Genomic DNA, 12,279 nt, shown 5'->3' on the forward strand with positions numbered 1-12,279 from the left:
GGCTTTACATTCTCTGAGGCTGGTTAAGGCTAGGGAGTTTAGAGATGAAGGCAGAGGGGTCTTTGAGTGTAATAGAAAGGGATTCATGATGTACCACAAGAGAAAGAAAAGAATTGAGCAAAGACAGAAACAGAGAATAAGAGTATTTGGGGAAATTTTGAAGATTGACAGATATTACAGCATATTTGATTATTACATATAGAAAGCCTAATTGTTAGCAAAATATCAACATTTAAATAGATCTTCCATTTGTCAGATGCATTCAAGAGATGCAGTTTGAGTGTGCCTCTAAAAGTCTGCATAGATAAGAATACTAAAGAATTGAAAGCTCTTTTCTCTTTTAAGGCAAGTTTCTGGGAGAAGCCTTGTAGTCAGTCCTTGCTCTATGACTTAGGCAAAGTCAGCTGGGTGGCCTCAAACTACCCCACTGTAAAGGTGAAATGGTTCAGATTCCTACTGACTTTGCATGGAGCTCCCACCCCCATACCTCACGATGGTGACCTGCTTCAGCCTGCCAAAGATGTAGTTGAAAAACTAGAATTGTCTTTTATTAAGCAATTAGACATCTTGCTGGAGCTCCTTCTCTCTTGTTATCTTCCTTTTGGCTTGGAAGAGCCTTATAGAAGAAACTCCAGCTATGAGATTGATTTCCTGCTTGGGCTTGCAGGAACAACAGAAGCAGCTAGCAGAACACAGGTAAGTGTATTCTAGGAAAGAGTACTAAGAAGCCCTCTTGAGTTTGGAGGAGTTAAAAAAAAAGGCAGATTACCTAGGTAAAATGACTCATAAAGAAAGAGAGTTCTAAAAGAGATAATAGTTTATTTGTAGAATCGGGGTTGTAAATAGATATTTTGCATATAGTTTAGAAAATATAGGAACCACACTGAGCTAGCAGGTTTTTAGTTTGGTTTACACTTCTTGTGTTTTTATTGGTAGAAATATGAGATAATTTAAATGGTCATAGAGATAGAATATACAAATGAAGGCTGAGGAAAGGAGGAGGAGGAATGTGGGGGTATTTGGAATTTGCTCAGCATTGAAAAAAATGTCTTTGAAAATGAATCAAATATTGTTTAAGATCAATGTTTATACCATCATAAAACTCTGAACAGACTTTCTCTCCACTGAGAGAATTCAATCCACTGAGAAATTAAGTTCATTCAATAATTCCTTGGCTCCTTGGCTCCCACTTCTCACTAGCCCTCTGGTTTATGTGGTATTCTATTTTGATGCTTACTTCTTGCTTAATTGCTACTATTGTCCAGATATCCTTCTGGAGCTTGGTGCATAATAGAGGACTCCCTTCATTCACAGGTCTTCCCCTTCTCTGACCTTGTCTGGGGAACTCAACACCCCAGCCCATGTGTCTCTACCTGCAGAAGGTTACATAGCCTTAGCTAGATAAGAGTTTCAAGTTTCTTTCTTGAAATAAGAACCTGTTCAGCTAGCACCTCAGATTTTTGAAACGCTTCCCATGCTAATAAGCCATTTCAGCCCCTAAGCTTCAGCCAGTGACCATTGCCCATCCTGTATGTTTCTATCCCCAGTCCTCCAAATTATTTAAGCCTTGAATCACCCTAAAAAAAGTTGATATGCCTTACTGCAAATGGTTCTGGTGTGTCATCATCACCGTACTTACTCATAGGGCATCTGAATCCTTGTTCATCATCTCTGTTCCCTTTGCCTTATTGGACTCATATTGTCCAATGATCCCTGAGGACAACATCACAGCTGATGTCCAAAGTGCAGCTCAAATCCACAACCCCAAGTTTAAGAGTTTTGAAGAGTCCCAGCAAAACAAAACAGCTATTAGCTTGCTTGCAGATATTCCAAGTATTCTTGTGGTTTTAACCTTTAAAAATCTTTCCCTTGCCAGGTGGTGGTGGCGCACGCCTTTAATCCCAGCACTTGGGAGGCAGAGGCAGGTGGATTTCTGAGTTCGAGGCCAGCCTATTCTACAGAGTGAGTTCCAGGACAGCCAGGGCTACACAGAGAAACTCTGTCTCGAAAAAACAAAACAAAACAAAACAAACAAACAAACAAACAAAATCTTTCCCTTGATCTCTTGGTTGCTGTTTTGTCCTACTGACAGTAATCTTTGCCTTACAGAAGCTTTGTAATTTTATGAGGTCCCATTTGTCAATTTGTGATCTTAGAGCATAAGCTATTGGTGTTCTTTTCAGGAAATTTTTCCAGTGCCTATGTGCTTGAGGCTCTTCCCCACTTTCTTTTCTATTAGTTTCAGTGTATCTGGTTTTATGTGGAGGTCCTTGATCCACTGGGACTTGAGCTTTGTACAAGGAGATAAGAACGGATTGATTTGCATTCTTCTTCATGCTGACATCTAGTTGAACCAGCACCATTTGTTGAAAATGCTGTCTTTTTTCCACTGGATGTCTCCTTTAGGCGAGCCACTTTGTGGCAGTCTTCCCAGCTCCTGTTCACCTGCCTCAGAACCCCAGTGCCTTCTCATCCATTCACCTCCTGTGGTCAGTGGTCCCAAATTCCAGTAACCCAGTAAATTGAAACTCTACAAGCTTATTAATAATCAGTCAGATTTATATATCAGTAAATTCTCAATTCACAAGATGCCCACACAATAATTTCAGAACCAATTAAAAATGGTATAAGCTACCCACCTACATTAGACAAGTTCTCTCAATTATTCTATCCTCTTATGATATTCATATCTACCTGTGGCTATTTAAAGCCATGTGGAATATGGATCCTCTTCCTCTTGCAACATCTTCCTTCCTCTTCTCTCCCTGTCTCTATCTCTGTCCCTGAAATTCCTAGCTCTGCCTCCCTTTTTCCTGTCCATTCACAGGCTTCCTATTGTACTAACATTTAAAGTAATTGGGGGAAAACTCTGCTACACAAAGCCAGATAGTTTTAGCATAAAATTTTACCTGAATTTCAAAGAAGAAATAATACCAAGAATCCTCAAACTATTCCACAAAAATAGAAACAGAAGCAACACTGCCAAACTTACTCTATGAAATCAGTTTCCTAATACCTAAACCACACAAAGATTCAACAAAGAAAGAGAATTTCAGAAAATTCCTCTTATAAATATTGATGCAAACATACTCAATAAAATATTCACAGACAGAATCCAGGAACTCATCAAAAGCATCATCCATCATGATCAAGTAGGCTTCATCCCTGGGATTGCAAAGATGGTTCAATATACAAAAATCCATCAATGCAATCATCCACCATGTAAACAAACTGAAAGAAAAATTCACTTGATTATATTATTAGATGCTTAAAAAGCCTTTGACAAAAATCCAGCATCCCTTCATGTTAAAAGTATTATAGAGATAAGGGATATAAGGCACATACCTAAACATAATCAAGTAACATACAGGAAAGCAATAGCCAAAATCAAATTAAATTGAGAGAAAATTAAAGCAATTCCACTAAAGTCAGGGATAAGACAAGGCTTCTCTCTCCCTCCATATCTATTCTATATTGTACTTGAAGTTTTAGCTAGAGCAAGGGGACAACTAAAGGAGATCAAGGGGATACAATTTAGAAAGAAAGAGGTCAAATTACTGCTATTTGTGGATAATATGATAGTACTCATAAGGAACCCCAAAAATTCTACCAGAGAACACTTAATACTGATAAACACCTACAGTAGAGTGGCTAGATACAAAATTAACTCAAAAGAATCAGTAGCCATTCTTTATACAAATGATACAAAGCCATAAGGAAAGTAAAGAAAATGACACCTTTCCCAATAGCCACAAATATAAAATACTTTGAGGTAACTCTAACCAAGCAAATAAAAAACCTATATGACAAGAACTTCAAGTATATAAAGAAAGAAATTGAGCAAGATATCAGAAGATGAAAATATCTCACATGCTCATGGATCAATAGGGTTAAAACAGTGAAAATGGCCATTTTATCAAAAGCAATCTACAGATTCAATGCAATTTCCATCAAAATCCCAAGACAATTCTTTACAGGCCTTGAAAGAGAAAATCTGAACTTCATATGGAAAAACAAAAAACATAGCATAGCAAAACAGTTCTGAACAATAAAAGAACTCTGGAGGTATCGTCATTCATGACTTGGAGCTGAACTACAAAGCAATAGCAATAAGTAACTATGTGGTATTGGTATAGGAACAGACAAGTTGACCAAGGAAATTGAATCAAAGATATTGAAATAAACCCACATACCTATAGACACTTAATTTTTGAAAAGAAGGAAAAACATACAATGGGAAGAAGAAAGCATCTTGGAAAAAGTGATGGTCTATCTAGATGTCAGCACATAGAAGAAAGCAAATAGATCCATATCGGTCATCCTGCAGAAATCTTATGTCAAAGTGGATCAACATAAAACTGGGTATACTAAATCTAATAGATTAGATAGTGGGGAATAGCCTTTAACTCATTGGTACAAGAGACAACTTCCTGAACAGCTTAGGCTTTAAGATCAACAGTTGATTAATGTGGATGAAACTCTGAAGCTTCTATAAGGCAAAAGACACTATCAATAGGACAAAACAGCAGCCTACAAATTGGGAAATGATTTTCAGCAACCCTACATACAACAGAGGACTAATATCAAAAAATTAATACCAAAAAAAACTTAAGAAATTAGAGTCCAACAATCCAAATAACCTAATTTTTAAAATGGCATACTGAACTAAACAGAGAATTCTCAACAGAGGAATCTAGAATGTCCAAGAAGCACATGAAGAAATATTCAATGTCCTGAGAGTTCATCTTATATACATCAGAATGACTAAGATCAAAGTTTTAAGTGATAGCACATGCTGGTGAGGATGCAAAGCTTGGGAATGTCCTTCCATTGCTTTGGGGAGTGTAAACTTGTACAATCAGTTTGGAAAACAATTCGGCATTTTCTCAGAAAACTGGGATAGCTCTACCTCAAGACCCAGTTATACCACTCCTGGACACATACCTCAAAGTTACTCCATTGTACCACAACACTTGCTCAACTATGTTCATAGCAGCTTTATTCATGATAACCAGAATCTGGAAACAACCTAGATGTCCTTCAACTGAAGAATTGGTATAATAAATGTAGTGCTTCTATACAAAGAGTTACTATTCCCCAACTTAAAAAAGGGCATCATAATTTTTGCAGGCAAATGGGTAGAGTTGGAGAATATCATCTTGATTGGAGTAACCCAAAGCCGGAAACACACATATGATATGTACTCACTTATAGTGGTCCTTAGCCATAAAACACAATGCAACCTGCTACAATCCACAGACCCAAAGAAACTGTGTGATATGGAGGTCCCAAGGCAGGATGCATGAATCTTACTCAGAATGGTGAACTAAATAATTACAGATAGAGAGAAAATGGGAACTGGGTAGCAGAGGATATGAGGAAGGAAATAGGAAAGGCCAATCAGGTGTGGAGAGAAGTGGGACAAGAGAGATCTGGGATTAAGAATGGAAAAAGGGGTGCATCTCTTGTGAATAGCTAGAAGCCTGGGATGGGAGAGGATATGGGGAGTGTACAGGGTGACTTGAGATTAGATTCCTACCAGAGGGGGATATAGAGATTGAAATGGCTACCTCCTCTACCTAGGCATGATTTCCAGAGAAGGGTGGGGGACATTAATCCATTCTCAATACCCTCAACCCAAATTTTGTCTAATCTACAAAATGTAAAGAGATAAAGATGGAGCAGATACAGAAGAATAACTTACCAGTGACTTGCTCAACTTGAGATCCATTCCATGTAAAAGAGCCAACCTCTGACACTATTAATGATACTATGCTATGCATATCTGTCTTCTGAGAGGCTTCATCTAACAGCATATGGATGCACATGCAAAGACACACAGACAAACATCAGGTAGAGCCAAAGTAATCTTGTGGAAGAGTAGGGGATAGAAATGTGGAGCAGTTCTTACACCACAAAAAGACCCACAGAGTCAACTAACCTTGGTCACCTAGGTTACTCTAGGGGTGGTTCTGATGCTAAGGTCCTGTTTCCAAATTGGTTCTTGATCTGTCAATAAAGAAGCCATGGGCCAATTGCTGGATGAAAGGGATAGGTGAGACTTCTGGGTCCCTTGAAGCAAGAGAGGTATGCAAGGAGAGGAGAGTTTACCACACTTCAGAGAGAGAAGACAAGCAGCCATGTGAGATATCAGGCAGAGCAGTGGCCTGGTGGGAGGGAGGAAGCGTTTAGATGGGATTAGATGTAAATGAACAACTAAAGTTGAGGGCAGATGGGGAGGTACGGAGCTATGAGTATTGATAAGGGCACACTTCCAGGCAGGAGATAGTAGCACCCAGAAATTGTGTCAAAAGACAAGTTGAAATTGAACAACTGTGTGTCTGTGTCTTTTATCCTTGGATTCAAGGGAATCTGTGTGCGGGCTGGTAGTACAGCCTGTTCTAAGATCTTAGGCCCATTCACGGAGTTTAGGCAGGGTAGTGAAAGCTGCATGGAGCTGGTTGCATGCAGGGAACATGCCGGAGCTTGACCTAGGCCCCTAACACATAAGTAATAAATGTGTAGCTTGGTGTTTATGTGATTCCCCTAAGAACTGAAATTGGGGTTGTCTGGTCTCTTCTCCCTGCTATTGGATCCCTTTCTGTCCTACTTGTAATCAGCAATGGCAGGTCCATCCAGGGAAACCACGAGGCTCTGCAGATGGCTGTGTTCAAAGGTAGTGGCAAGAAGCCACTAGATCACCACCAAAAAGTTCTTTGGTGGTGTTTTTCTCTACAAAGTCAAGACAAACAATAACCCATACTGAATGGCAAGGTGAACCAATATCATACAGTGTAATCAGCAAAGACCAGGGTCAGCAAAGCACAATGATGACAAGCAAAAAATGGTAAGGTATACCAGTACCATACAGCATAGTCCACTATCTGTTGGGTTATACTTATATTCTTTCCAAACATCCCCTGTTCTCTCAAGCATTCATGCTTGCAAAACATCATGCTCCCCCTTTCCAGGCTGCTTCTAGGAAAACACTGCATATCTGTTCTCAGCCAAGCATCCTCTCATAAGAATTTCCAGAAAATATCACATGACACAAATGAGTCTCCAAAGAAAGCAGAAAATTTTACTTTACCCTTCTCTAAGGAGAAGAGTGTGTGTTCTGAGCACATAAAAGAAATTAAATTGAAAGACCAATGTATAAAGGCCTTTGTTCTTCCTGCCTTCTCTCACAATGGCCCAGAACAAACCACGTGTGAACTTGTAAACTTCTCTTTGAGTCCTTTCATAGTGAACTGAGCTGTGCTAACCAACCCATATGATAGAACATAACTTATCAAGTTCAAGTCCATGCATGGCAAACAAGACAAATTTATTGCTTCTCCTTCCCTTTCCCTTCCCCCCCCCAACTTTTGTGTTTTATGAAGTTGACTTTTTACCTTCTTGCAGTGTTGGTTACATTGGGACTACAGTTCAACCAGTAACAAACTATTAGGTATTCTTTAAATTTAAACACATAACAATGCTAAATGGAAAACTTATCACTAGGACTCTATGCCTCTTCCCTCTTCCTCTCCTCTACATCTGTCTACTGAGCTATGAGACCCAGATGAGAATAAAGCTCAGAATAATAACCTGCCTCACCAGACCTCAGGGACACCAGAAGAAATCCCCAAGGATTTTATTGCCTATGTGTTTTTACTGCTTTCCCCACTAAGTGTAAAGGGAGCACCTGTGATCACAGACGGCAAGATGACCTCCTTCATAAGGGTAAATCCCAGGCATGGGGCATGTGCATGGAGCACAGGTGCCTTGGAGGACAGAGGCATCAGATCACCCAGAGCTGGGGTCACAGGTGGTTGTGAGACTCTCGATGTGAATGATGGTAATCAAACTCAGATCCCCTGAGCAAGAGCAGCACATGCTCATAACTGCTGAGCCATCTCTCCATTCTCATGAAACTCTTCTTTTAAAAAACACACATTAGCTAATTCAGGAAATCATAACAACCTGGAAGATAACTGCAGAAAGTCTTTCACTTATGTCGTCTACTTTCTCTTTGCTGTTGTTTGGATTTAGACTATCACCATTGGCTCCTCTGTTAAAATATTTGTCTTCAGCAAGGCGCAATGAAAGGTGGTGGAAGCATTAAAATATGGGGCCTATAGGGGGAATTTAGATCCATGACAATAAGCCCTTGGAAGAGATACTAGTCCCCTGGGCCCTCCAACACCTTTCTCTTTGTTCTCCAGTACTGTGACATCAGCAGCTTCCTTCTCATGAGTTTCTTCCTCAAAATGCTGCATAGATACAGGTGCAAAGCAACAAGGCCAAATGATCATGGCCTGAGTCCTCTGGAAGCATGAATGAAATATTAAGTTCCTTCTTGAAAGTGTGTTGGCCTCAGTTCAAGTAACAGAATGCTGTCAACTTAGCTCTCCCACAAATGTTCTGGCTCCCAGAAAGAACTGTTGCGATTGTGCCTGTATGTATTCTGCTCCAGCCTGTAGATATTATTACTTTATTGTGATATATATGTGTGTGTATATGTGTGTGTGTGTGTGTGTGTGTGTGTGTGTGTAGATCTTGAGCCACAGATCTAAAACAACCAAAAAGCTTGTTTTTCCTTAAAAAAAAAATCTGTTGTATCAACCACAAAATAAAATAACTTCTGTATCAGTTAATTTTCACTGCTGTAATAAAACACCATAAAGTAATACATACAAAAAAAGTGCTTATTTTGACTTATAATTCCAGAGGGATTGAAATCCCTCGTGGCAATTAGTGATGACACTGAGTATCAGGCATGGTGTCTAGAGCAGGAAGTTGAGATTTCACATCATCAACCAAAGCACAAAGCAGAGCCTATACTGGAAGTAGGGTGGGACTTTGAACTCTCAAGCCATCTCAGCAACTCACCTCCTGCCACACCCACTCCAGTGGAGTCTGCATGACAAAAGTTTCTGAGGGAAAAAGTTTCAAGCAAACTGGTCTCCTGGAGTCCACTTGGCATCCCCTAACATAGATGTGGTCCAGATTTGTCCTTGTGATAGTAGATGGGGGGTCTTGCTTGCTTTCTCTTAGTATTGTTTTGTTATTAAAGTATAGTGGTGCCCCCAAGGAATGATTTGACCAATAGTTAAGATACATTGGGCATTGTTTCCTGACCCCTACCAGTGTTCCAACATCCTAATCAGTGCTGAGCCGATCCTCAGCTTAGAATTTCATAGAAAATGTTGCCAGAAAAATTGGCTCCATCGTTGAAAGAGAGATAGTGATAGAAATCAGGCATTGCAGTTTACTGGATAAGAGTTAATTATCCCAGGGCAAGTTCAACAATGTAAATTTAGAATGCTCATTACAGTCTGGCAGACCATGTTTTGGGGAGGACTGTGGAAGGACTTTGGAACTTTGAGCTAGAAGAGCCACTGGCTGTTAAGCTCTGTGGAATATTATGTAGGAGCATGGAAGATCATGTTGAGAACAGCGCAGAAGATAGAGGTCTGGCTTGTGAAATTTCAGAGGGAAGATTAAAGACTCTTATTAGGGCCATGTTGTCTTGATTGTGAAGATTCTGTGGTTCTGGTTAGCTGGGGCTGAAGTATCAGCTGTGATTAACAAGATACCAGAACTATGAAAGTGAAAACTTTGCATTACTGGGACTATTGATGCTGGTTAGCTGGAGCTAAGAAATTAGCGGTGATTAAGAAGATACCAGCATCATTGAGGTGACATCTTCTGGGAAGTGTTTTCTGAGAGCACAAAGAGGCTGTGCTCCGGAGATAGCCAAGGTTGTACCTTGTGCTGCAGCAGGACTTGGTAATGTGTAAGTCACCCAGGTGGTACTGGTTTTGAAGCTGAGAGTCGTAAAGCCTGAAGCTGAAACTCAATTGTAGATCATAGCTCCATCTCCTTCAGGATATAAAGAAAAGAAATAATATTTCCACAATGATATATCTTTGGTTGTACTGGTTTCCCAATGAGTGGATCATGATGACCGTATGGTAGGGACTTGCCATAGTATGACTGCTTCCCGATATACTCGTTTTACAAGATCAACAGTGGTAATGGCTTGGATGAAACTTTTTGTGGTAGAACTTTACGGAATTGTAGCATTGCTCACCCAGAAGAAATCTCTTCTCATTCTCAAGTACGATCAAGATCACCAAAGAAGAGACCAGAGCCTGTGCCAATTCAGAAAGGAATAATGGAAGAACTTCAGATGTCAAACAGCAGAGTGTTCGAGAATCATGGGTAAGCCCTAGGAAAAGAAGGCTTTCTTCTGCGGAAAAGGATGACCTAGAAAGGCAGGCCCTAGAGAGTTGTGAGAGAAGGCAGACAGAGACAGCACCGCCAGTCTAGATTTTGTTTTTAATGTGTACCTTCAAGTTTATGAATTCCAAATTTATAGCAAAAGTCAGTCTTACAACTTTCAATTTTTTTCATTTATTAATTGATTTTTGGTGGGGCATACACAACTTTTTAAAAAGGCATAGGACAACTTGCAAGTGTTTCTTCTCTTCTTCCATCATGTGGATCCCAGGGATCACAACAACCTTGTCTAGCTTGGTGGCAAACAGTTCTTTCCAACCTTCTAGCTGGTCCCTCTTTAAAAGTTTTACTCTAAGGTTATAAATGCTAATAGCTATGTGCTCTGTAGTCCATGAACAGAATGGAAATTGAATATGAAGCCCCCTTAATCTGAGAATAAGCCTTTTCAGAATATCTGATACTACATCTAGATTAAGTTATTTTTATTACTTTATAGTTTACTCCACCTTGTGGTTGAAGCCAGGGCCTCGCATGTATTAGGCAATCACTATTCCACTGAGATACAGCTCATCTCTACAAGGAGCCTTTGAAAGGACTAGTTTTCTCCCATTCTTGATTTTAAGGAAGTATTTCATGACCAGCTTTGAATTGCTAGGGAAAAATAAAGTTCCAATCATCTTTGCTTCATGATTTTTAACAACCTGATTAAAGTTTTCAGTGATATAAATGAAATGACCAACTGTGTGTCAGGAGTAATGATAGAAGGGACTGAAAACAGGAGATGGCACACTATAGAGAGTCTAACCTTTGAAGCCTTGACTGGAATAAAACAGAGAGAGTTAGCACTCCTAAGTACATAACAACAGATGCAGAGATCTTGAACACACAGAGGATAAGTCAAAACAAATTATTTCAACATGGCTTAACCAAGATGCATATTTTGAGTTCTAAATACTTCCAGCATCAAAATATAAATTAAAAACATGTAAATAGTCTTTTGCAATAGAAAAGTTTCAAGCACATTTGAAGATATATGGGAAACGTCCATTTCCCTTGAGTTGAAAGAGAACATGCTGTTTGAAAATGAAGGCAGTTTTAAGGTTAAGGGTGGGGGGGTTGCTATAGAAGTTTTCCCTGGGAAAATCTTAGGTGCTACACCAACCTTCTGAAAATGCTGTCATTTTTTTTATCATGAGTAAAGTAATTTTGAAGGCCTTAGGATTAAGATGAGAGTTCCTATTGTACTTCTTATGATTCAAAACTAGTGAAATGTACATTCTGTCCATGGCCTTGCATAGGCCAGTTAGAAAACTCATTACAGCTTAGTTTTCCGTTCTCCATCATTCTCGACCTTAAGACTTCTGTGCTCATCTGTGCACCCGCTTTGCTTCTCAGTGAGCTTCACCTCTGCAGGCTCAGTTTCTGAAGAGCCAATGTCCCCAGGGAACTGGAATTTCCTTGTAAGTATCAGAATGATGACTGCAGGGAGAAAACTTGATCCTCTCAGTGCTGCTGGCAACCCAAGGTAGATGCGCCTATTGAAGAGAACTGATCTGCATTACATCTCCATGTGTTAAATGAAAGTCAATTTTTTATATTCTTACAGATCTTCAGTTATTCTTCCAAGAAAAACATTAGGGGATTATTTTTTCCCATACACCTTATATAATCTACTTTGCTGAGTTATTAATTCTGTTAAAATGTTGAGAACACTTTTTAAAATTATTTCTTTTATTTTTATATGTATGTAGTCTGTTGTAGATTTTATTTATTTTATGTATATGAGTACACTGTTACTGTCTTCAGACACACCAGAAGAAGGCATCAAATCTAATTACAGATGATTGTGAGTCACCATGTGGTTGCTAGAAATTGAACTCATGCCTTCTGGAAGAGCAACGAGTGCTCTCAACTGCTGAGCCATCTCTTCAGCCCGAAAACATTTCTATCATAGAAGTTTAAATGTATTTTCTTCTTTTGGGTGATGGCTGGTATTGTGGACAACTTGACTGGATTTAGGAACATTATAGAAATTTATCTCTGGGTGTGTCT

General features: G+C 39.4%; 1 protein-coding gene across 5 annotated transcripts in view; it reads right to left on the bottom strand.

Moving 5' to 3' along the window:
* Positions 1–10,307: 10,307 nt before the first annotated feature.
* The window catches only part of LOC116099754 (solute carrier organic anion transporter family member 1A4), a 50,945-nt gene continuing 48,973 nt past the window's right edge, over positions 10,308–12,279 (bottom strand). For all 5 annotated transcript variants that reach the window (XM_031383790.1, XM_031383791.1, XM_031383792.1 and 2 more), the window contains one exon: positions 10,308–11,762. In XM_031383790.1, the coding sequence (XP_031239650.1) occupies positions 11,543–11,762 (220 nt within the window). In that variant the 3' untranslated portion in view covers positions 10,308–11,542. The remainder of the gene's footprint in view (positions 11,763–12,279) is intronic.

The sequence above is a fragment of the Mastomys coucha genome, unplaced genomic scaffold (assembly GCF_008632895.1).
Source record: "Mastomys coucha isolate ucsf_1 unplaced genomic scaffold, UCSF_Mcou_1 pScaffold20, whole genome shotgun sequence".
In the NCBI taxonomy this organism is placed as follows: domain Eukaryota; kingdom Metazoa; phylum Chordata; class Mammalia; order Rodentia; family Muridae; genus Mastomys; species Mastomys coucha.